The following is a 23443-nucleotide window of genomic DNA, read 5'->3' as shown; positions in this document are numbered from 1 at the left end:
CGGGGCAGTATGGTGGACAGCTTTGTACGTCATCGTTAGGATTTTGAATTTGATCCGTTGCACAATCGGAAGCCAGTGGAGGGATTGGCAGAGGGGGGTGGCGGAGACAGAGCGGTTGGAAAGGTGAATGAGTCTGGCAGCCGTGTTCAGGATGGACTAATGAGGGGATAGCCAGCGGCGAGGCAGGCCAGTGAGGAGGGAGTTGCAGTAGTCGAGTCGTGATATGATGAGGGAGTGGATGAGCTGTTTAGTGGTTTCTGGGGTTAGGAACGTGCGGATTTTGGCGATGTTGCGGAGGTGGAGTCTGCACGAGTTTGTTAAAGATTGGACTTGGGGCTGGAAGGATAGGTTGGAGTCCAGAATGACACCCAGTACTCTGGCCTGCAGGGCGGGTTTGATGGTAGCGTTATTGGATGTGACGGAGAAATCAATGGGGGGTGGTGTCCGGGCTGGGGGGAAGACAAGAAACTCGGTTTTGGAGAGGTTCAATTAAAGGAAGTGGAGCGACATCCAGTCTGATATGTCGCTCAGTAGGTGTGTCATTCGGGCTGAGACCAAGGGGGTGAGGTGGGGGGTTGAGAGATAGATTTGTGTGTCGTCGGCATAGAGGTGGTAGTTGAAGCCGTGAGAGTGTATGAGTTGGCCAAGGGAGGAGGTATAGATGGAGAAGAGAAGGGGCCCGAGGACAGAGCTTTGAGGGACCCCAACAGAGAGGGGGAGTGAGGGGGAGGTGGTAGCATTATAGGTAACGCTGAAGGAGCGTTGTGACAGGTAGGATGAGAGCCAGGAGAGAGCAGAATCTCTGAGGCCGAGGGAGTGTAGTTTTTTGAGGAGGAGGGGGTGGTCGACTGTGTCGAAGGCCGCAGAAAGGTCAAGGAGTAGGAGCACTGAATAGTGGCCATTAGCTTTGGCGGTTAGCAGGTCGTTGGAGAGTTTGAGTAAGGCAGTTTCGGTGGAGTGTAGGGGACGGAAGCCGGACTGTAGGGGATCGAGGAGGTTGTTGTCGTTGAGGTGAGAGCATAGGCGGGTGTAGACAAGGCGCTCGAGGAGTTTAGATGTAAATGGGAGCAGGGAGATGGGTCTGAGGTTGTTCGGGTCATTGGGGTCCAGGGAGGGCTTTTTAAGTATGGGGGTGATGTGTGCATGTTTCAGAGGGGAGGGGAAAGTGCCTGAGGAGAGGGAGAGATTGAAGATGTGGGTGAGGGAGCGTAGGATGGAGGAGGAGGAAGGTCGTAGGAGTTGTGAGGGGATAGGGTCGAGGGGGCAGGTGGTGAGGCGGGCATCAGAGAGGATCTTGGAGACTTCCTCGATGGTAGTAAGGTCAAAGGTGTGGAGTGTTGGGGGAGCTTCAGTATGAGCAATGTAGGGTGGGGTGGAAGAGGAGGTCAGAGCAGTGGTGGGGCTGTGGGAGAGGGGTGATGAGGGGGTAGCTGAGTGAGGGTGAAGGGGGTTGGAGAGAGTTTGAGCAGCGACGAAGTCCCTGCGGGTTATGTCGAGGGGGAGGGGGGATAAGGGGGTAGCTGTGTGAGAGGGGACGGGTTGAGAGGGTGTGTGAGTTGCGGCAATGTCCTTGCGAATTGTGTCAATTTTGTTTTTGAAGTGATTGGCAATCTCAAGGGCAGTGAGTGAGGTGCTGGGTGGAGGTGGGGGTGGAGAGAGTAGAGAGTTGAAGGAAGAGAAGAGTCGGCGAGGATTGGAGGAGAGGGCCTTGATGAGGGTCAAGAAGTAGGCCTGTTTGGCAGCATGGAGGGAGGAGGTGTAGGTGTGGAAGGCAGATTTGTAGCGGATGAAGGCTTGTTGGGATTTGGTTTTGCGCCATAGTCGCTCCAGGGCACGACTTTGTCGTTTGAGGGTTTTGGTGTGATCAGTCTGCCAGGGCTGGAGCGGTCGGGGTCTGATGTTGCGTGTGGTTAAAGGCGCTAGTGAGTCGAGGGCTGTTGAGAGCGCATTGTTGTAGGCGGTCAAAGCCAAGTCGGGGCAGGACAGGGGGAGGATGCGGTCGTGGAGTTGATCAGCTGCAGAGTGGAGGGAGGCAGGGTTAATCTATTAAATAATCTATTAAAGTGTATACAAATATACAAAATGCTATAATCTATTAAAGTTTTATTTCACTTCAACTGTCTATATATGTTCAAGTAGAGACATAACAAGGCCCTGATGCCAGATTGAAACTGAACCCCCAACTAATTTTTAAAAAAGCAACCACTGAAAGCCTATTTGCTGAGGTTTTACATATTGAGATGTAATTACTCCTTTAGCTAGCCTTCTAGAATGGGGTTTCTAGATTTTAAAAATGAAATCCAAGGACACCCAGCTGACCACACCTACTTTTAATAAAATCCCCCCAAAAACCCATCCCCATTTGTAGCCACACCCACAAAATCACCCCCCCATATTTAACACCCTGAAATAACTGGTCAGAGACCTTTGGAACAAGAGGCAGACATGCAAGGTATAAAGGCAAACATTTCAAATTAGAGGCACCAACATTTAAATACATAGTTAGGAGAGAAGCCTTGAAGTCATCAAGAAGAAAAAGCACAAATGGCTTCAGTTCGCTTTGAGATGGCGCCTGCACAGAGTGACTGATGGGTTGGCCCCTGTCCAGTACAAGGTGTACACAGGCTACCTTCACAGATACAGTGAAGAAGTGAGTTTAGCCACCCAGGGACATGAAGTGTGTTATTTACAAGATTACCAGGTTAATATATAAAGGAAAACCATCTGAAAAAAAGAAAACTAAATCAGGCACTACATCCGGGAACTGCTAAGCAATATATTACATTTTTGTTTTAGGGTTTAAATACACTTTTATTATGTGAAAAAGCTTCTTCACAATATAGCAGAAATAGATCTCTACCAATGACCTTTCATTGAAGGTAGCAACTTTAGGAGTTCCTTATTATACTATCCTGCAAAAATAACATTCAAGTATTATGCTGTCTTGTACATTCAAATGTAAGGTTATCATATTCTACAAGAAACTTTAACGTATATCTGACAAAAAACACGAGGGCTGCCATACCTGGCCTTCTTATGAAAATGTCTGTTCCTGAAAGTCAATATCTATCTCCTATGACAGATATACGAGGTGGTATCAAAAAATTTTGAGACTAGTTTTGTAACACACCAACAGATGGCAGCACGAGGCTGTGCGCACAGTCACAGAGAGCACCGAAAATCATAAACTAGTGCGCCAAAAGACATTGTCCTGTGTACTGTAAGGATATGGTATCCAACACAGAGTGGTAACAGTGAGGATATATACAACGCTCCCAAGTGCCACATAATATTCAAACTATTGGGAAAGAGAGAGGGCCATTTAGTGGACTTAATGGGCAATACAACAGTATTAATCAAAATGATTGCTTTATTGAACATACATAGAGGTTTTACATATTGAGATGTAATTACTCCTTTAGCTAGCCTTCTAGAATGGGGTTTCTAGATTTTAAAAATGAAATCCAAGGACACCCAGCTGACCACACCTACTTTTAATAAAATCCCCCCAAAAACCCATCCCCATTTGTAGCCACACCCACAAAATCACCCCCCCATATTTAACACCCTGAAATAACTGGTCAGAGACCTTTGGAACAAGAGGCAGACATGCAAGGTATAAAGGCAAACATTTCAAATTAGAGGCACCAACATTTAAATACATAGTTAGGAGAGAAGCCTTGAAGTCATCAAGAAGAAAAAGCACAAATGGCTTCAGTTCGCTTTGAGATGGCGCCTGCACAGAGTGACTGATGGGTTGGCCCCTGTCCAGTACAAGGTGTACACAGGCTACCTTCACAGATACAGTGAAGAAGTGAGTTTAGCCACCCAGGGACATGAAGTGTGTTATTTACAAGATTACCAGGTTAATATATAAAGGAAAACCATCTGAAAAAAAGAAAACTAAATCAGGCACTACATCCGGGAACTGCTAAGCAATATATTACATTTTTGTTTTAGGGTTTAAATACACTTTTATTATGTGAAAAAGCTTCTTCACAATATAGCAGAAATAGATCTCTACCAATGACCTTTCATTGAAGGTAGCAACTTTAGGAGTTCCTTATTATACTATCCTGCAAAAATAACATTCAAGTATTATGCTGTCTTGTACATTCAAATGTAAGGTTATCATATTCTACAAGAAACTTTAACGTATATCTGACAAAAAACACGAGGGCTGCCATACCTGGCCTTCTTATGAAAATGTCTGTTCCTGAAAGTCAATATCTATCTCCTATGACAGATATACGAGGTGGTATCAAAAAATTTTGAGACTAGTTTTGTAACACACCAACAGATGGCAGCACGAGGCTGTGCGCACAGTCACAGAGAGCACCGAAAATCATAAACTAGTGCGCCAAAAGACATTGTCCTGTGTACTGTAAGGATATGGTATCCAACACAGAGTGGTAACAGTGAGGATATATACAACGCTCCCAAGTGCCACATAATATTCAAACTATTGGGAAAGAGAGAGGGCCATTTAGTGGACTTAATGGGCAATACAACAGTATTAATCAAAATGATTGCTTTATTGAACATACATAGACGTAGAACAATTATTAAAATCCTCTGCAGAGAGTGTATTCCCCCAATGGAATTGTACTTCATGCAGTTACAAATCGTGTAGGTACATATAATATTGATACATCCCACAGTAAAAGTATACCGTAACACGGTAAGGGTTAGAAAAAAGATATTCTGATATCAATAGCTGTAGTACTCAACATGTTTCGCAATGATATCGCTTCTTCAGGAGTTAGATTTCTTGATCCACAGGCATCAGAGCGGGGGTTAAGTAGGAGGATCCAAGGCCCTCTCAACCAGAGCCAGTCAATAGGTGGATCCCAGTAAATCAAATGGACAAGCGACGGCCCCTCAAAAGGCTTCCTTCCTACAAGTGGAGGTACGTTAGTATCACCAGTTCCAGACCAATTAAGGCACATGAAAGAAATCAACGGTGTATTGGTATAATATAGAAGAACAGTCACATCGCCAGTTCTGGTCCAAGCAAGATATGTGCGGAAACCACTGGTAGTCAACAAGTATGGTGTATAAGAGGATCCCTATGTATATGGAAAGTGAGCCATAAAGGACTAGGATTCTTCAATGCAGTGGCACAATAATTGAGTTAAAATGATCAGGTAGGGTCAATCAGAGTTCCATCTGTATCACTGAACAGAATACACTAACCATAATTGGTCCCAGAGCCACCAGTTTCTGAAGCCTCCAATGCCACCCCACCCACCAGGGCCTGTCCACAAATACCCATGCTGTCCCACCATTGTAGCCTACAATGGTGGGACAGCGCGGGCTGGGGACGAATGTGGCAGCAACATGGCGCATGTTCAAATCACATGTAAGGATTGCCTGGACTGTTCCGTATGACACACCGACAATGGCAGTAATGTAGTGGATTGTTTTCTGATGATCATCATGCACAAGTTGCCGAATGGTTTTGAACATTTTCGGGGATTGAGCTCGTTGAAGGTCTTCCTGATCTCTCCTCATCTTCCAGTGATGTTCTTCAACTCTTGAAGCACGCGTGCCACTCAAAACACATTGCTGCTGAATCATGTCAAACATCTCTGTGGCAGATTTGCCCTGTTTTATGCAAAATTTCATGTTTGCTCTTTGTTCTAACTTGCTGTCCATGATGAAATAGCAGACGTGACAACACACGTGGTCAGAATAGCACGAGTTGTACAGCTCCTGATATACACAGGACGATGTCTTTTGGTACACTGACTTATGAAGGTTGGTGCTCTCTGTGACTGTGCGTGCAGCCTTGTGCTGCCATCTGTTGGCGTGTTACAAAACTAGTCTTGAAAGTTTGTAATACCACCTCATACCTTAGTTTAAATACAAAATCCAGTTATTTACAGAAATAAGTCATATATATATTTCTTTATTTCGTTTAATAAAAAATGATTACTTATAGTGTAATAATGGATTCAGTAAGATGCAGCACAATGAAGAACTGTTTGATAAAGTCCTTCCCCTAATAGTGCTTAGAGAGGGTGTAAACCTGTAGCTCCATAATTGGTTTCAATCAAACTGTAACTTGACAGAAGAAGCAGAGATGAATTACAACGCAAGGGCGGCAGGGTGCATGCGCCAAACTTAGGATGACATCTTAATACTTGTGTCTCTATGGAAACCCAATCGCTGACTTGTCAGGCAGCCTGCCAGCTGAGTACTTTTTACTATTAGGAAAGAGGGAGAGAACATACGTTTTCTGTCTAATCATGTACTTATCCTTTAAAGAGGCATATCCCTCTATGTTAAATATACCTGTGTTTCTTCCAAACCTCCAACATGAGTTGCCATGTATACCATTTAAAAAGGGTTCTAGAATTAACCTGTAGATTCAGGCAATACGCAGTGTACAGTACAGTAACAGATATCAGCCAATTCACTCAACTAATATTAGACCAGCACAAGAGTGTTTCTAATTGAATGCTGAGGATACTGACTTTCCTTATTGTTTACATTATTCCTGCATGTGAGTGGGAGGTTACTAGGAGAAAAAACCTATGCAGGCCATAGACGGGTTGAAAATCGGCCGATTTTTCAGCCGAAAAAAAAATCAGCCAATTTTCGCACCGTTAGTGGATTAATTGGTCGGCCGTTTTTTTGGATTTTGGCACATTTTTTTAACGGTAATAAAGTTGGAAATAAATCGGCCGCTTTTGCCGATCGGCTGATTTTCGTGGCAATGATGGGCAAATCGGCCGATCTTTTTACCGATAAAAAATTTGCGCATGAGCCGTGACCTGATAGAAGAAGAAAAAGAAGAAGAATTCCAGTCCGCTATTATATTTGTCATGAAAAAGTATTGCGGTTGCAACAATGTATCTATTTGTATCCGAATAAAAACATCTGTATCCGAAATGGATACAATGTTGCAACCGCTATACTTTTTCATGTGAAATATAATAGCAGAGCTCTCTGCAGGGACAGAAGTAATTAAATGCCGGCCGTAGACGGGACGAAAGTCGGCCGATTTTTTTTACCGTTGGTGGTAACGTCGGCCTATTGAACGACCGATTTTTAGGGTTTTTTTTCTTTTTTTAAAAACGGACGGTTTTCGACCCGTCTATGGCCTGCTTTACTGATCATCATGTTATCACTCACCTAAAAGCAATAAATCATTCCAGATTCTCTGACAATTTACTTTTATAGGAAACATTACATCTTAGGGAACAATTTAAGTGATGTTAAAGCTAAAAACACTTTTTAGCTTAGTGCATTCCCTGCATTAAAGTGTTACTAAACCCATAATAGTAAAATCAGTCTGTATATGCAGTAAAGCATGCTTGTTATACTCACTGTGGAACCTAAGGGGATAATCCTCTGCATTGTGTAAATAGGTTGTTTGATCCTCCCCTTCTTCAAGTGTCCCCCTCTTATTTCCTGGTAAGACATATTGTGTGGAGACACTCTGCACATGCTCAGTTTATTGTGTACTGCTAAAAAGTTTTTTTTTTCTTCGGAGAGTGCATGTGATCAGCACAGGGCCAATCAGCACTGTCCACACAGAGGTCAGGGGTTCTGCATTCTCCTAGAGCAGAAAGAAAATTCCTCCTACAAGCTTTAACCAGTGCTCTGCTGAAGTCAGAAGACTGCTCTAACTGCTGATGAGAAAAGGTATTTAGCAGTTTATATTTACTAAAATAATTGCACTTTCAATTATGGAACATGGCTCTAAAGAAACACAGTTCGGGAGTGAGCAAACACTGTGTGCCCCTATAGCAAACGGCTTGCTATGGGGACACACGAAGAAGAGGAGGAGCCAAGATTGTTGCTAAGTCCCACTCTGTGTGTTTATGGAACACGGCTCCATAGACACAGTTCGGGAGCGAGCATACACAGTGTGCCCCTATAGCAAACGGCTTGCTATGGGGACACACGAAGAAGGAGAGGAGCCAAGATTGTTGCTAGGGGACCCAAGAAAATGAGGATCGGGGTCACTCTGTACAATACCACTGCACAGAGAAGGTGAGTATTAACGTGATCATTATTTTATTAAATTTTTTTTTTTTTACTTTAGTAACACTTTAAAGGTTAGAGTATATTCAGTGCCAGGCCTAAAAACTTTCTGGCATCATCTATCTTTATTTTAATGGTTTAATGGCATACAAGTTACCATTATGTAGTGAAGCATCCAGTGATACAATAGGCTCTACAAAAATAATATGCAATGGGGAATATTTACTAAAACTGGAACCCTCAGCAACTGGTGCAGCTGTGCATGGTAGTCAATCAGCTTCTAACTTCAGCTTGTTCAATTAAGCTTTGACAAAAAACCTGGAAACTGATTGGTTTCTATGCAGTTCTGCACCAGATTTTGTACTCTCCAGCTTTAGTAAATTCCCCCCCCCCCCCCCCCGGTGTGTGACTCAGGATATAAAAGCGTAAGCAGCAAAGGAGATAACATCAGATCAACCTAAGTGTATCTAAACCAAAAGCCAGAAATATACTGTATGGCAGTTTACCAATCCTTAGATGTGGTAATTGCATTAGTTTTCTTCTTGCATACTCTATTTTCTTTATTTTCACCTTGAAATCTAGCCACTAAGACACTAAGGGATGGATTTACTAAAGACAAATAGATGGTGAACTTGCAGTTGCACTCTGTAAGGGAATTCGCTCCAGAGCTTAGTAAATGAGGTAAAGCGTTACTTTGCAAAGAATACCCATTCATACAAGGAAAATTAAAAAAACAGCATTTTTGTTAGCACATGACTGTATGATGGATGTCAACAAAGCTTCATCTTATTCACTAAACTCTGGAGGAAATTCCCTTGCAGAGTGCATCCACACTTGCAAAGTTCACAGTCTATTTGCCTTTAGTAAATCAAACCTTACTGTCTTGAAGTGGCTATGCTCACTCTTGCACTGCATCTATGGAGCAGCAACATAGTCACTTTTGGCCAGTAGCACTGCCAGCATGTGAAGAGTGTAGTATTAGATGGACTAGTAGATCTAAATGGATTTTACATAAGTGATTAGGAAATTATAGCTGAACTTCATCTAATACTTTTAAGCACTAGACAGTGCTTAATCGCTTCCGGACCACCCTATAGCAGAGCTACTGCTACAAGGTGGCACACAAAATCATGTATACATACGTGGTTTTGAATTCACGGGTAGGGGCGCACGTGCCGCCCTAACTGCGCCACCATTGGTGACTACAAATGTTGATCACGGGGGCCCGGCTGGAGATTCTCTGCCAGCACCCAGTGAACTGGGTCTCTCTCCTGCCAGCAGTAACATGCTGCTGTGTATTTCTCTGCACAACAGAGAAATACACAGCAGCATGTTTCCCTAGTAAAACACACACAGCACACAGTAAAACAGCACACAGTTAACCCTTTGATCACCCTAGATGTTAACCTCTTCTTGCGTTTCATTAGTACAGTGTCAGTGTTTTTTACTAGCACTGATCTCTATATTAGTGTCATTGGGATGTCAGTGGCAGTTAGTCAGTCCCTCTCCAGTGTCATTATGCCTGTCTCAGTCCAACAGTCCTGATATAAGTAGCTGATCACCGCCATTACTAGTATAAAAAAAAATTCCAGTGTATATACCGCCATTTATAGATGCTATAATTTTCACATAATCGCAACTGATTTACATGTATTGGGATTTTTTTTATAGCAAAGACATGTAGCAGGATACATTTTACCCTAAATTTATGACGAAATTAGATTTTTTTAATTTTTTACTGAATGTTTTATAGCAAAAAGTCAAAAATATAGTTTTTTTCCCCAAAATTGTCGTTTGTTTTTGTTTATAGTGCAAAAAATAAAAACCACAGTGGTGATCAAATACCACCGAAAAAAAGCTCTATTTGTGGGAAAACAAAAGATGTAAATTTCATGTGCAGGTGCAGCATTGCATGACCGCGCAATTATCCGGTAAAGTAACGCAGCGCCGTATCGCTAAAAATGGCCTGGACAGGAAGGGGGTAAATCCTCTGGAGGGCAAGTGGTTAAACAGTTTTTCTTTCCTTTGAGATAAGAGTTTTACATAAATAAATAAAAGCTGGCCATTGTAATCACCCAAGAGTGTTAAAAGATTTGTCTTAACACTCTAACTGGTGCTTCTGCTGTACAGCGTGTTCTGTTAAAGAAAGCTGAAATATAACAGACTTACTGACAGGATCACCAGGTGAGAATAAAGAATAAAAAAACTAAAAAAGTAAACGAATGCAGCCACCATACCTAAGAATTGGTAAGCTACAATGTATTGAAATTTTATTCAATGTATTCAATTTTAAGGCTCCATGCACACTAGCATTTTTTTCTGCTCCTAGAAGCTAAATAGTGTCATCCTATGTGTCCATGCACACTACTTTAGGCTATAAGCATTTTTTGAGCTTCAGTGTTTAGGAGCAGAAAAAAATAGTTTTTGTAGAGTTTTTGTGGAGTGTTTTTCCAGCAGAAATAAATGCAAAATGCTACTAAAATGCTCCTGACAGGTTTTTTCTATCTTTTAAATTTATTTCCTCTACATGCACTGCAAAAATGCTAATAAAACACTAACGCTTCTGAATAAATACATCAGTGGTTCATATAGTGAACTCGGTGTAGAGCTATTCACCCTGAGGTCATCACAGAGGACAAGGGGGCACTCTTTACGTCTGGAGGAAAAGAAATTTAATCTCCAAACACGGAAAGGTTTCTTCACAGTGAGAGCTGTGAAAATGTGGAATAGACTCCCTCAAGAGTTGGTTCTGGCCAGCTCAGTGGATTGCTTTTAAAAAAGGCCTGGATTCTTTCTTGGATACACAGAATATAACTGAATACTAACATTTATAGGTAAAGTTGATCCAGGGAATATCCGATTGCCTCTCGGGGGATCAGGAAGGAATTTTTTTCCCAGCAGGAGCAAATTGGATCGTGCTTTGCTGGTTTTTTTTTGCCTTCCTCTGGATCAACTGTGGGTGTAGGATTATAACTTATTTTTTTTCTTTCTATGGTTGAACTGGATGGACTTTTGTCTTTTTTCAGCCAGATTAACTATGTAACTATGAATGCTACCAAAACGCTACAAAAATGCTATTACCAGCATTTTTTTCCCAGCGTTTTTTATCTTAAAAAATACCCTAGTGTGTATTGAGCCTAATACCGCTTTAAATGAGATTTCAGGTACTGGTTCACATTTGGGTCATTAAGTGTCCTATAGCTGAAAACTAAAAGACTTACTGGTGGGATCACCAAGTATTACAGCTATGGTACAGTGTGAAAGATTGCTTTGCTACAACTATTGATAGACTGCATCATATATGTAATTATTTATTTTCTCCATGTCTTCACTTTAAATTAAAACCAATATAAAATAATACCACTACTCCTCTCAGTCTGCAGTTGCACTATGTGTATCCACAGCCATAAAATATTGCCACTCAGGATAACTATTGGGTATACAGTATTTGCAGAGTATATGTAATCATGTATCACAGGCAAGAGTGTAATATTGTTTAGTCCTACAGTTATGGCGGGTATAAAGTAAGAAAGGGGTTTATCTTAAAGGGGTTTTAAAAGGAGGTAATGGTATTTCAATACTCCTATGGTCAAGCATGGGTTAATGGTTAGAGAAGGAATGATAATTGGAGGTGTATAAAGGAAGAGATAGTACTAAATCTACATCCCCGTTGGGGTCTTTTCAGGAGGGTTATGGATTTTACAATGTGCATTTTCCAGCTGTAAGTGCAATAAATGAACTGATTTCATGCACAGTTAGCAGTATGCACTATTTTGTTTGCATATGACACCTTGCAGACCCTGAAATCATGTAAGGAGGATTTGAAGAAAATATTCATGGGGGCCCCGAGAGCGGGTCATGTGGGAGTGGAGACCACCAGTTAATCCTGGAGAATACTGTGAGATGCCATTTAGGGATAGCTGATTTCCTTTCCTATTGGAACTGAGTGAGATGTACCACTCTTTTTTTATACAATATACTTGTGACCACCCACCTAACATTGAGTAGGATCTTTTTTTTCCTGCCAAAACAGTCCTGATCCATCAAGGCATGGACTAGATCTCTGAAGGTATGCTGTGGTATCTGGCACCATCAGTAACAGATCCTTTAAGTCCTGTTAGTGGTGAGGTGTTGCCTCCATGGATCAGACTTGTCTTTCCAGCACATATCACAGATGTTCTATTGGATTGAGATCTGGAGAATTTGGAGACCAAATCAACACCTCAAACTCATTGTTGTGTTCCTCAAACCATTCGTGAACCATTTTTGCAGTGTGGCAGGAGCATTAACCTGCTGAAAGAGGCCACTGTCATACAGTATCCATAGAGGGGTGTACTTGGTCAGTAACAATGTAACATCCACATGAATGGCAGAACCAAGGTTCTCTAAGCAGAACACTGCCCAAAGCATTACACTGCCTCTGTCTCTTGTTTTAAAGTTTTTTTGCTTGTGATGGCAAATATATTGGATACATTGTATATCCTTTGTGGACTCCTGTCATCTGTGGGGCGGCTTGCTTTGCTTGATTCCCCATTGATGTCAGCTGTTCGTTTCCTGTGAGTGAATATTTAAGGAGGTTGAGACGTCTCACATCTATCCGCTCCATGAGGACGTCGATGACGAAACGCGTAGGGCGGAGCTTGATTGATGTGACGTCATTACGTTTTTGGCTGCCAGCTACTGCGCATGTGCTGAGTAGCCAGGCTCGTTTATGTGATTGCTGTTATGCTGTTGATGCTGGTGTCGGCTGGGACACCTCTTGAGTAAGTGCAATGAGTACCTAATAAAGGAATTGTTTTTTATAATATTGCACCATGAAGTCTTTCTGTTTCTCTCGAGTGCTTGGCATTTCCCCCCATGAATACGTTTGAAGGTGGTCCTTTATCTATTGGAGAAGTGGATTTTCGATTAACTACAAAGTTTTTCATCCTGTTATTTCGATTGATGAGGATCGGTGTGTTGCAGAGTTTCCGTTTCTGAAGATATATTTATGGATGATCTGCCATTATATTATCAAGGTTTTTTGGTGAAATTTTTCATATTTAGACACTTTATTTGCACAAAAGTTTTTTGCACTTAAAAGTTTTTTTATATTTTTTTGTGGTATTGGCATATATATATTTTTTTCTGGACTTATGATTTGATGATTTCTTTATATACATTTATATATTTATACACATTTACTAGCGCAAATTATTTATTTATTGGTATTCTTCCCATAGTGCATTCTGTTGCCATCTCTTCCCCAAGTAAGCAACACTCACATGCCCAGCCATCCACATGAAAGAAAAGTAAAACAAAACATAATTCATCAGAGCAGGCCACCTTCTTCCATTACTCCATGGTCCAGTTCTGATGCTCACGTGTCCATTGGAGGCACTTTTAGCTTTGGACAAGGGTCAGCAAGGGCATCCTGACCAGTCTGCCGCTATGTAGCCCCATATTTAACAACCTGCAATGCCAATTTTTTCTGCTTTCAACACATCAACTTCAGGGACAACATTTTTGCTTGCTGCCTAAGATATCCCGCTGACCTTCAGATGCCATTTTAACAAGATAGTCAATTATATTCACTGAACCTGTCAGAGGTCACAAAATGATGGCTGATTGGTGTATGCAGCGCAGGGACTGCTGCATGGAGTATCTTGTATATGCTGCAATTTCTTTGGTCTTGGAATCCAGCGTAGAGCAAGTGTTCATAGCTACAGCAAAATTTCAAAGTGTGTTATCCCACATAGAGATAAAGTGTTTGCTCATAGCAACAATCTGTGGATCTTGAGAACCCTGGATGTTTTGTGTAAGAGCAACTGCCGATGGAGAAGGGTACAGGTGTTATTATATACTGAATGCAATGGATGCAATCCTTGCGTATGAGCTGCCCGATGAAGCATTTTAGCGCCACCCTGACTACGCTCCACCCTCCTCAAACATGACATAACAGTAATGCCATTAAATGATGTTTATAGCACAATCAGCTGTCAGGGACATTAAAGTGGACATTTACACAAAAATGAATCTCAGCATCATTCTAATCCCCCCCTTCCGATATACAATTTTATGGCTTTATTTGGCAGCAAATTCTCTAATTTTTCTTTCCTCGCCTAGGTGAGGATGATGTAGCCCTCAGCTCCTGCAGCCACTGGGATATCATAGCACACATCCCAGGAGGCTTTGGGACAATCTCCCCGCAGTCCGCCAGTCTTGCGCATACACAGCAGCACTTCAGCAGGGGGCCAGCTTTCAGTAGTTAGCTAGTAACAGCCAGATCCCAAATCTACCTTCCCAATGGCCATACAGGAAAAAAGAAAGCTGCAAGGACTTCGGAGGCTTGGAGGATAGCGCTGGGACTCACGGGCAAATAAGTGTGTGTTTTTTTAAGTCAGCAGCTACAATACATATACCTGCTGTCTTTTATTTTTGACTAGTCACGTGAAGTTCTTCTTTAAATATCCTCCAGTCAAATAATACAATTCGGCACTTTATTATAGGGGTATAGCATACTTTACTAAAACAGCTCCCATTTTCATCCTGGCAATAACCCTTTTCATTGGGGTAACTTTAATTCTATGCATTTCACTTGATTGCAAGCCACATTTTCTGTGATCCCTGCCATTCTCTCTACCTAAAGCTGCCTTTACACCAGAATAAACTGCACTCATGATTATGCATTACCATGTGTTGACATATGTTGATGTGCAATGCGTTAATAACTTTAATCCATTCACTTGAAAGGTGCAGCTCATTGCACCCAAAATGCACCGCATATGACTTTTTTTTTTAAGCTGCATGCATTCCCATGAACAAGTTCTACTAAAAACAATGTGCTCATAAGGGCTCATGTACACAGGGCATTTGGAAAACTCTTCTGACCACTGGAAACTGGCTGCTACAAAACGTAGGTTAAAAAACGTCAGTTTAGCCGCGTTTTCATACCGCATTTATGCTCGTTTACGTTTAGAAGCGTTTTTAAAAGATAACCTCAGGAGACCCTCCTAAATGCCCAGAATGCACTGAAAAATAGTAAATAATTAACTATTTCAGACATTTTGAGAGAAATAGAAAGAGCAGAAGAGGAGAGAGCAGTATGTGTTGAGATGACCTGTTTTTTCTGGTTGTATTCACTATGGATCCCATCATGAGCATAATGCAGCACGTTCTACCATTTTTTGCTTCATGCGAAACCTGCAACTGACTGGGCTGGTATACTAGGTCCATTTGAATACATGGAAAACGCTTATCATGCATTTTTGATGAAGAAAAAGGGCTCTGGACAGCATCTGGATATGGACCTGTCAAAAAACGCGTCTAAACGCAAACGCTTGTAAACGCAGTTAACCGTGTTTACAAGCTGTTAAAAGCATTTTAAACGCCGGAAAAATCTACTCCGGAACGCAATTTTGAGGCGTTCAAAAAAACGAATGTAAACTCAACTGCCTGTAAACGACTCTGTGTACATGGACACATAGGAAAACATAAAGGAGAGCTCAGGGGCTGCTAAAAAAAAATACTCAACAGTTCCTGAATGCCAGTTTAGCAGCTGCAGTGTACATGAGCCCTTATTGTTCATGCATTTTGCTAGAAAGGAAACAAAATAAATAGCGATTCAACGAGGGTGAATAACCCCAAAGGGGCCCCAACACACTGCAGATATTAGAGCCAATATATACTAAATGTGCCAGTGATGTATATAGAGAAATGTTGGCGGCTGTGGTAGAGCAGTACAGATATGGTAGGAAGGAAAGTCTGGTTATTACCTGCATGTGTATGGTGTCATTGATTACTCTTAGTGTCCTCTCCTGGATATGAATGTTTGGATTGGGCACCTAATGCACAGATCTGTCAGATTGCTGATGTGTGAGTCACACTATATTCACTTCTTGCTATCTTCCCATTCAATGGCTGCTGCTCAAACCGAAAACCTTTATATTGTATATCAGATTTCATGAAGTAATGGTGCTATGACTATAAAAATGCAAATAAATTAGGTTAAATATTTCAGTATAAAGTACAGTTTTAAGGCAAAATTCAGCAGAAAAATATAAGCCAACCGGCCCTGGGTTAGAATTAACCACTTTCCCACCACCCAATAGTAGAACTACTGCTACAGGGTGGCAGGGCTGTGCAAAATCACACACACATATATATATAGGGATGTCATCACTGGGTCCCTGCCAGAGATTCCCCACCGGCACCAGGTGATCGCTGTGTAAAGCAGACAGGGGAGAGACCTGTGTGTAAACAACACAGGCCTCTCTCCTGCCAGCAAGGACATACTGCTTTGTATTTCTCCGCACAGCAGAGAAATACAAAGTAGCATGTTTCCATAGAAAAACACACACAGCACATCATGTAAAACAGCACACAGTTAACCCTTTGATCGCCAAAGATGTTAACCCCTTCAAGCTCAGTGTCATTAGTACAGTGTTAGTGCTTTTTATTAGAATTAATCACTGTATTAGTGTCATTGGGATGTCAGTGGCAGTTAGTCAGTTCCCACCCAGTGTCAGAATGCCCGCCGCAGTCCCACTATAAGTCACTGATCGTCGCCATTACTAGTATAAAAAAAATAAAAAATTCCAGTATGTATACCGCCATCTGTAGACGCTATAACTTTCACATAAACCAATTAATTTACATGTATTGGGATTTTTCTAGCAAAGACATGTTGCAGAATACATTTTGGCCTAAATTTATGAAGAAATTTGATTTTTTTTTTATTTTTTTTACTGGATATTTTTGATATCAAAAAGTCAAAAATATAGTTTGTTTTTTTTTTCAAAATTGTCGGTCTTTTTTTGTTTATAGCGCAAAAAATAAAAACCACAGAGGTGACCAAATACCACTGAAAGAAAGCTCTATTTGTGGGCGAAAAAGGACATACATTTCATTTATGTACAGCATTGCATGACTGTGTAATTGTCAGTTAAAGTAACGCAGAGCCGTATACCAAAAAATGGCCTGGTCAGGAAGGGGGGTAAATCCTCTGGAGGGCAAGTGGTTAAACATAAGCCCTACCTTCATCCTACAGAGGTCCCACTCTGCACTCCTCAGCCTGTACAGGACTGGCCTTCTGCTTCCATCTGCTGCAGCTCTTGTACAGTGAAGACAGTGAGCAGGCTCTGTGCCCAGATAGCCATTAGTTGTTATGAACCAGACAGGACCCCACCCTTGCATCCATCCCTACAGTGGTGTCCGCCCATACTGGATGTATAGGGCTGACAGCCAATATAAACACTGAGGGTTATTTACTAAAACTGGAGAATGGAAAATCTGGTGCAACTCTCATAGATACCAATCAGCTTCCAGGTTTTATTGTCAAAGCTTAATTGAACAAGCTAAAGTTAGATGCTGATTGGCTACCATGTACAGCTGCACCAGATTCTGAGCGCTCCAGTTTTAGTAAATCTCCCCCACTGCGGCGGCCCTGTATAGGCCAGGCAATGCAATAGGGGACTTCTGTTCAATTATTTAAAAATATTTAAAATGCATGTCATGTCCAATGCTGGAATTTGCTCTGAATCTTTAATGTACTTGCCCTTTGAAGGTCAGCTACATTTACAGCAGTTATAATGAAAGTACTTTATTTGTACTGACTTTTGGATATAATAAAGGCAATCATTTATTGTTTGGGCGAAAAGGTTTAAAGCCCTTTTGCACAAATGCATTGCAATCCGTTAAAATGCATGCGTCCAGCTTCCCCATAATAAAAATAGTGTCTGTTCCCATATCAGCACTGCAGTACACTGCATCTTTAATAATATGACATACCCATTTTTTTCAGGGTTTTAGTGCATTCAGAGGCCAATAGAAATCAATGACAGTGCATCAAAATACATTTAACAATATTTTGGAACATCTATTAACAAACCTTGGTTAATGGCTGTTAAAGTGGTTGTAAAGGTAGAAGTTTTATTACCTTAATACATTCTCTGTATTACTAAGGTAAAAAAAAAAACCTTCTGTATGCAGCTTTCCACCCAGCCCCACCTTATACTTTGCTGAGCCTGATCTTCATCCAGTGTTGTGCCTGAGAGCAGCATCTCTCTCGGCTCTCTCTCTCCTCACTGGTCATGGAGGCAGCAACGGGAGCCATTGACTCCTGCTGCTGTCAATCACAGCCTGTGAGGAAAGAGAGGGAGGGGCTAAACTGCGCTGTGTGTGTCTAAGGACACACACAGTGTGGCTCGCGATCAAGCAAGCACGAGTGCCCCCATAGCAAGCGCGGCTTGCTATGGGGGCACTTGGCAAGGGGGGGAGGAGCCAGGAGAGCAGGTGGGGAACCGCAGTAGAGGAGGACTGGTGATGCTCTGTGCAAAACCATTGCACAGAGCAGGTAAGTATAAAATTATGTTAACAATCACTTTACCTCAATCCATTTCAAAGTCTAAATTCAAAAAACTTCAAAACATGAGTCAAAGAAAATGCATGTTGACACATGTCAACTCACCTGCCTAAAGGGACATAATAACACACCTCAACGCAGGGGCATATTTACCTCAAGGCAAACAAGGTGTTTGCCTAGGGTGGCATTTATCAAGGGACAGCGCCATCCCCCAGAAGAAGGAACACACGCAGCATGGGGACCAGGTGGGATCCGAGAGAGGCTGCGGGCTGCTTGACAGTGTATGCAGAGCCCGACTCTTGTTCCCGGGGATGTTGGGAGCTCTAAAGGTGAGTGCCTGTGAGTGTCTTTCTCTCCCTTGCCGGTGGGGACAAGAGGGGTGGTGGCGGGTGTTTGGGGGTGGTGTTAATGGAACGCTCTCTGGGCTGGGGGGTGGTGGAGGTAGTGTTTGCCGGTGTCAAGCTCTCTACTTTGCGGGGGTGGGGGAGTTGTTGGCCAATGTCAGGCTCTCTCCTTTGGGGTGTGGGGCAATTGTGGTTGGTGTCAGGCTCTCTACACGAGGGGGGGGGGCGTGGGGGGTTTGAGGTATTTGCTGGCTGGTGTCAGGTTCCTTCCGCGAGGGGGGAAGGAGGTATTTGTTGGTCGTGTCAGGCTAGGCTTTCTCCACCTGGGGGGAGGGTGGGGGCTTGATTTGTGTGTTGCCTAGGGCAGCACAAGACCTAAATATACCACTGCCTCAATGCACAAACTTAGAATTAAATGGGCCCCTAGTGTTGTTTCACACAGTTTCACAAAAAAAGGCACAGTCCCTAAATCACAGGTGTCAAACTGTCGGCCCTCCAGCTGTTGCAGAACTACAAATCCCATGAGGCACTGCAAGACTGATAGTTACTAGGATGACTCCCACAGGCATGGGCATGATGGGACTTGCAATTCCGCAACAGCTGGAGGGCTGTCAGTTTGACACCCCCGCCCTAAATGAAGAACAGTTGGATGCTATGCTGTGTGTTGAAACATCCATGTTTATAAATAGACATTCAATACATAGCAAATATGTTCCTTATCAAGTTTAAATATTGTATATGTCCACTCTACAAGCAGGCCAGCACTACTTCTGATATATAAAAATATTTAATAAATCTTCTAACAATTGATTCAGCTGGGAGATAAGGGACATCATGGCAGATATAAGCAGACATAGGGATCAATTCACAAAGCTTGAACACAAGATCTTTATTTTCAGCCAAGTGACTGTAAATTTCAAAACTCATTGATATAAACATCCTATTGGGCTGAAGATAACTAATTTGTTAGAAAAAAAGATCCTTATCTTGATGTGTTGCATTTGTGAATTGGACCTACAGGCACATATGACCACCATTAGTGTCATTGTCCATTTTCCCACAAGACACAACAAAGGTGTGGCCTGGCCATCTGCTGAGCTGAGGTCATGGTTTGTTTCTGCGACATACTGAAGAGATGGCATGCAGGTAATATTTTTCTTCACATCAATATATTGTTTTATACAAAAATCAACTACTAGGCCACCTGGCATGATATGCTGCTATTTGTAGTTCCTTCACTGACAGAGGCTGACCCAGGCCGAAGATTAGAATGATAACTACATGTCTGTGACTATAAATCTTTCAATATTAAAATATAAAATCAGAATAAAAATTTCTACACGAGAGTGCTTTACACCTGAGTGGAAGTACCATTGTTCCTTATACTGATACATAAATACCACCACCAAAAACTTCTTGGGATTCTAAAGCTGTTACATAAAGCGTCCAGACATAAAATAACAATATTTTATATTATTTTACTGATACCATTATAAAATCTCATCCAATTAAATACAATTATAAAATCCAATCCATACAATATTAGAAGACAACAGTTATTAGTATCATCATGTTACTATCAATGTTATCCAAATGTCATCATCAAGTAGTTCAACAAAATAAATTTGGGCATGTTACCAATAGGAAGATTGGCTATGTTACCAATAGGAAGATTGACTATGTTACCAATAGGAAAATCGGGTATGTTACCAATGGGAAGATTGGCTATGTTACCAATAGGAAGAATGGCTATGTTACCAATAGGAAAATCGGGTATGTTACCAATAGGGACATTGGCTATGCTACCAATAGGAAGATTGGCTATGTTACCAATGGGAAGATTGGCTATGTTACCAATAGGAATATCGAGTATGTTACCAATAGGAAGATTGGCTATGTTACCAATGGGAAAATTGGGTATGTTACCAATAGGAAGATTGGCTATGTTACCAATGGGAAGATTGGCTATGTTACCAATGGGAAGATTGGCTATGTTACCAATGGGAAGATTGGCTATGTTACCAATAGGAAAACTGGGTATGTTACCAATAAGAACACTGGTTGTGTTACTGATAAGATAGCAACAATGCCTACCAAGCTATGATTTTAAAATGTTCAAAATTAGTATATGAACCATTAGTAGCATCATCATGGCATTATCAATCCCAGTCTGATCAGGAATAAAATCAGTTCACTAACAGAGGATTGGGAATGTCACAGATAAGAAAATTGGACCAATCCAATATTACAGAGGCTAACACATGTACATATACTGTAACATTTACTACATTTAATGACCAGTTACTTCAAATAGAGATGTATGACTCATCTCAGTCTGTAAAAAACAATGACACAAGCGGGTGTGTTCTTCAGTGACAATGCACAAAATAGAGTCTGGCTGTTTTTTTCACCTGGATTTCTGAATATTTAGATACATTTATTATTGAAATGTTTGCAGCAAACTAAGAGAAAAATAATAATAATTGGTTTCCTTTTCCAGTGTTGGAAAGTTAGATTGCAAACAGCTAAAGGACTGGTAAGAATACGCATAGATGGAGCAAAGCTGCTATATTACTATAGACAAATATATTATGAGAGATAAACCCAACAGCACAAGTCTCTTTCTATCCATCTACTATATTGAAAACAAAAATAAAAAAAGATTAAATAAATAAATAAAAATGTATATGTGTATATATATATATATATATATATATATATATATATATATATATATCAGGAAGCAGAATATGCAGGGCTATGGGACTTGTTAGAAAATAAATCTCACATGTTGAACTGACTGGACTTGTTTCTTTTTTCAACATTACACACTATGCAACTATATATTATCAATCATAACTATATTGCGAAAATGAACCAGAACCATGTGACTCTCTTTATATATATATAGATAGATAGATAGATAGATAGATAGATAGATAGATAGATAGATAGATAGATAGATATAGTAATAGGCTCTCTATATAAGGACAAATATATAAATATATTACTAAAAATAAACCATAGCTCCACGTTACTCTCTCTCTCTATATTATATATATATATATATATATATATATACACATTTTATATATATATATATATTTTATAAAAAGGTTAAAGTAGTAGTCTCTCTCTCTATAATAAACCAGACTTCCATATGACTCTCTTTCTATATATATAGATAGATATAGATGAAGAGGTTATATAAAGTAGTAGTCTCTCTCTCTATATACAGTATATATATAAGAACAACTATATTAGTAAAAATAAACCAGACTTCCATATGACTCTCTTTCTATATATATATATATATAGATGAAGAGATTATATAAAGTAGTAGGCTCTCTCTATATATACAGTATATATATATATATATATATATATATATATATATATATATATAAAAGAACAACTATATTAGTAAAAATAAACCAGACTTCCACATGACTCTCTTTCTATATCTATATAGATGAAGAGGTTATATAAAGTAATACAGCAAGTGTCATGTGGCTGAGGATGATACTGATGATGCCCATGGTGAATGAGGCAGCAGATCTCATTGCTCCTCGTCATCCCCAGCCAGTTCCATCGGGGAGCACACAGTAGCTGCTCTCTCCAGTGCAGCCTGCAGCTCCGTCTTTGTCCGCTGTGTGCTGCCATACGCTGCCGTAGGGACCGCACTGCGGACTGCACCACGCCCACCAGCCGGCATCGCTCTGCAAGTGTCATTACACCAGGCAGGCGGCTGTGCTGCAAGGGCAAAGGGCTGATCAATGGATTGCACTGGGTGCATGGCACCGCACCAGCCCCGATCACCCGACACGTGTGTGCTGAATCATGCCTGTCCATAGCAGGGTGCTGACTGCCCAGCCATTCCAGGGTGCCTGTCCTGACTGCTGGTGCCCATCACACCCCATAGACAGCAATGATGTGACATGAGCAGCTGTCAGCCCTGGGTGGGGTGTGCAGCATGTGCTCCCACAGGGATGGATCCAGCAGCTGCTGCAGAAAGTTTCTTTTTCTGCCGGGATGTGACAATCCAGAGGTGAGTGACAGCCGTCTAGGGGTGTATGCACTATTGGGGGGTCATCCATTCCATGCTGAGCCCCATCTATAGCAGGCAGCAGAGGGAGGGGCAGCCAACTGTTAGATCCGCAGCCCAGAGAACAGGGAGTGGCTGCATCACATTGTCTTTGTTCATGATGATGATGATGAATGGAGCGATGTACACAGATCACACCTGTACACCATCCATGGCATGCAAGGCTCGGAGGTCAGCTGTGCCAGGACAGTCAGCAGGGCTGTCACAGTGCCTTACCTCTCTCTATATTGGCGATGGCACACCTCAGGTGCTCCTCTGTCACTATCTCCCCGATCACCACCAGCAGGTAGAATTTGCTGTCCAGGAACCTGTGGGACAGGCTGGGAGAGGAGGAGGTGGTAGAAGAAGGGTTGAGGATGGGCTCAGTGTCCGGCCCCGGCTCCACCACAGTGGCCATCCTTCAGCAGCTCAGAGCAGACAGGGAGTGAGCCGGGGAGGGGAGGCGGGCCGCCTTTTATATGGAGGGTCTGGGCTGGGACCCGGGGAGGAGGATCGCCTGAGCCTCTGATTTCCAGCATCCACCTCTGATGTCATCTGCAGCAAATCATCGCCTCCGGAAGGGGAAGAGGTGCGGAGACAATGCACACAGGACCACGGATGGGGACTGGGACCAGAACCAGGGATGGGGACCGGGGATCAGGACCATCACACAGCACC

At 41.8% G+C, this 23443-nt stretch overlaps 1 protein-coding gene across 1 annotated transcript in view; it reads right to left on the bottom strand.

Annotated features, from left to right (window-relative positions):
- Positions 1 to 23223, bottom strand: part of MAP1B (microtubule associated protein 1B) — a 130270-nt gene extending 107047 nt beyond the window's left edge. Inside the window, exon 1 of the mRNA XM_089689016.1 lies at positions 23003 to 23223. Coding sequence (XP_089545142.1) covers positions 23003 to 23183 — 181 coding nt within the window. The 5' untranslated portion in view covers positions 23184 to 23223. The remainder of the gene's footprint in view (positions 1 to 23002) is intronic.
- Between the last annotated feature and the right edge of the window lie 220 nt (positions 23224 to 23443).

This window comes from Staurois parvus, unplaced genomic scaffold (assembly GCF_062004578.1).
Source record: "Staurois parvus isolate SC_StPar_1 unplaced genomic scaffold, SC_StPar_1.0 ptg000466l, whole genome shotgun sequence".
Taxonomy (NCBI): Eukaryota; Metazoa; Chordata; class Amphibia; order Anura; family Ranidae; genus Staurois; species Staurois parvus.
The sequence above is the reverse complement of the archived record's forward strand: the minus strand, read 5'-3'. Positions and strand labels throughout refer to the sequence as shown.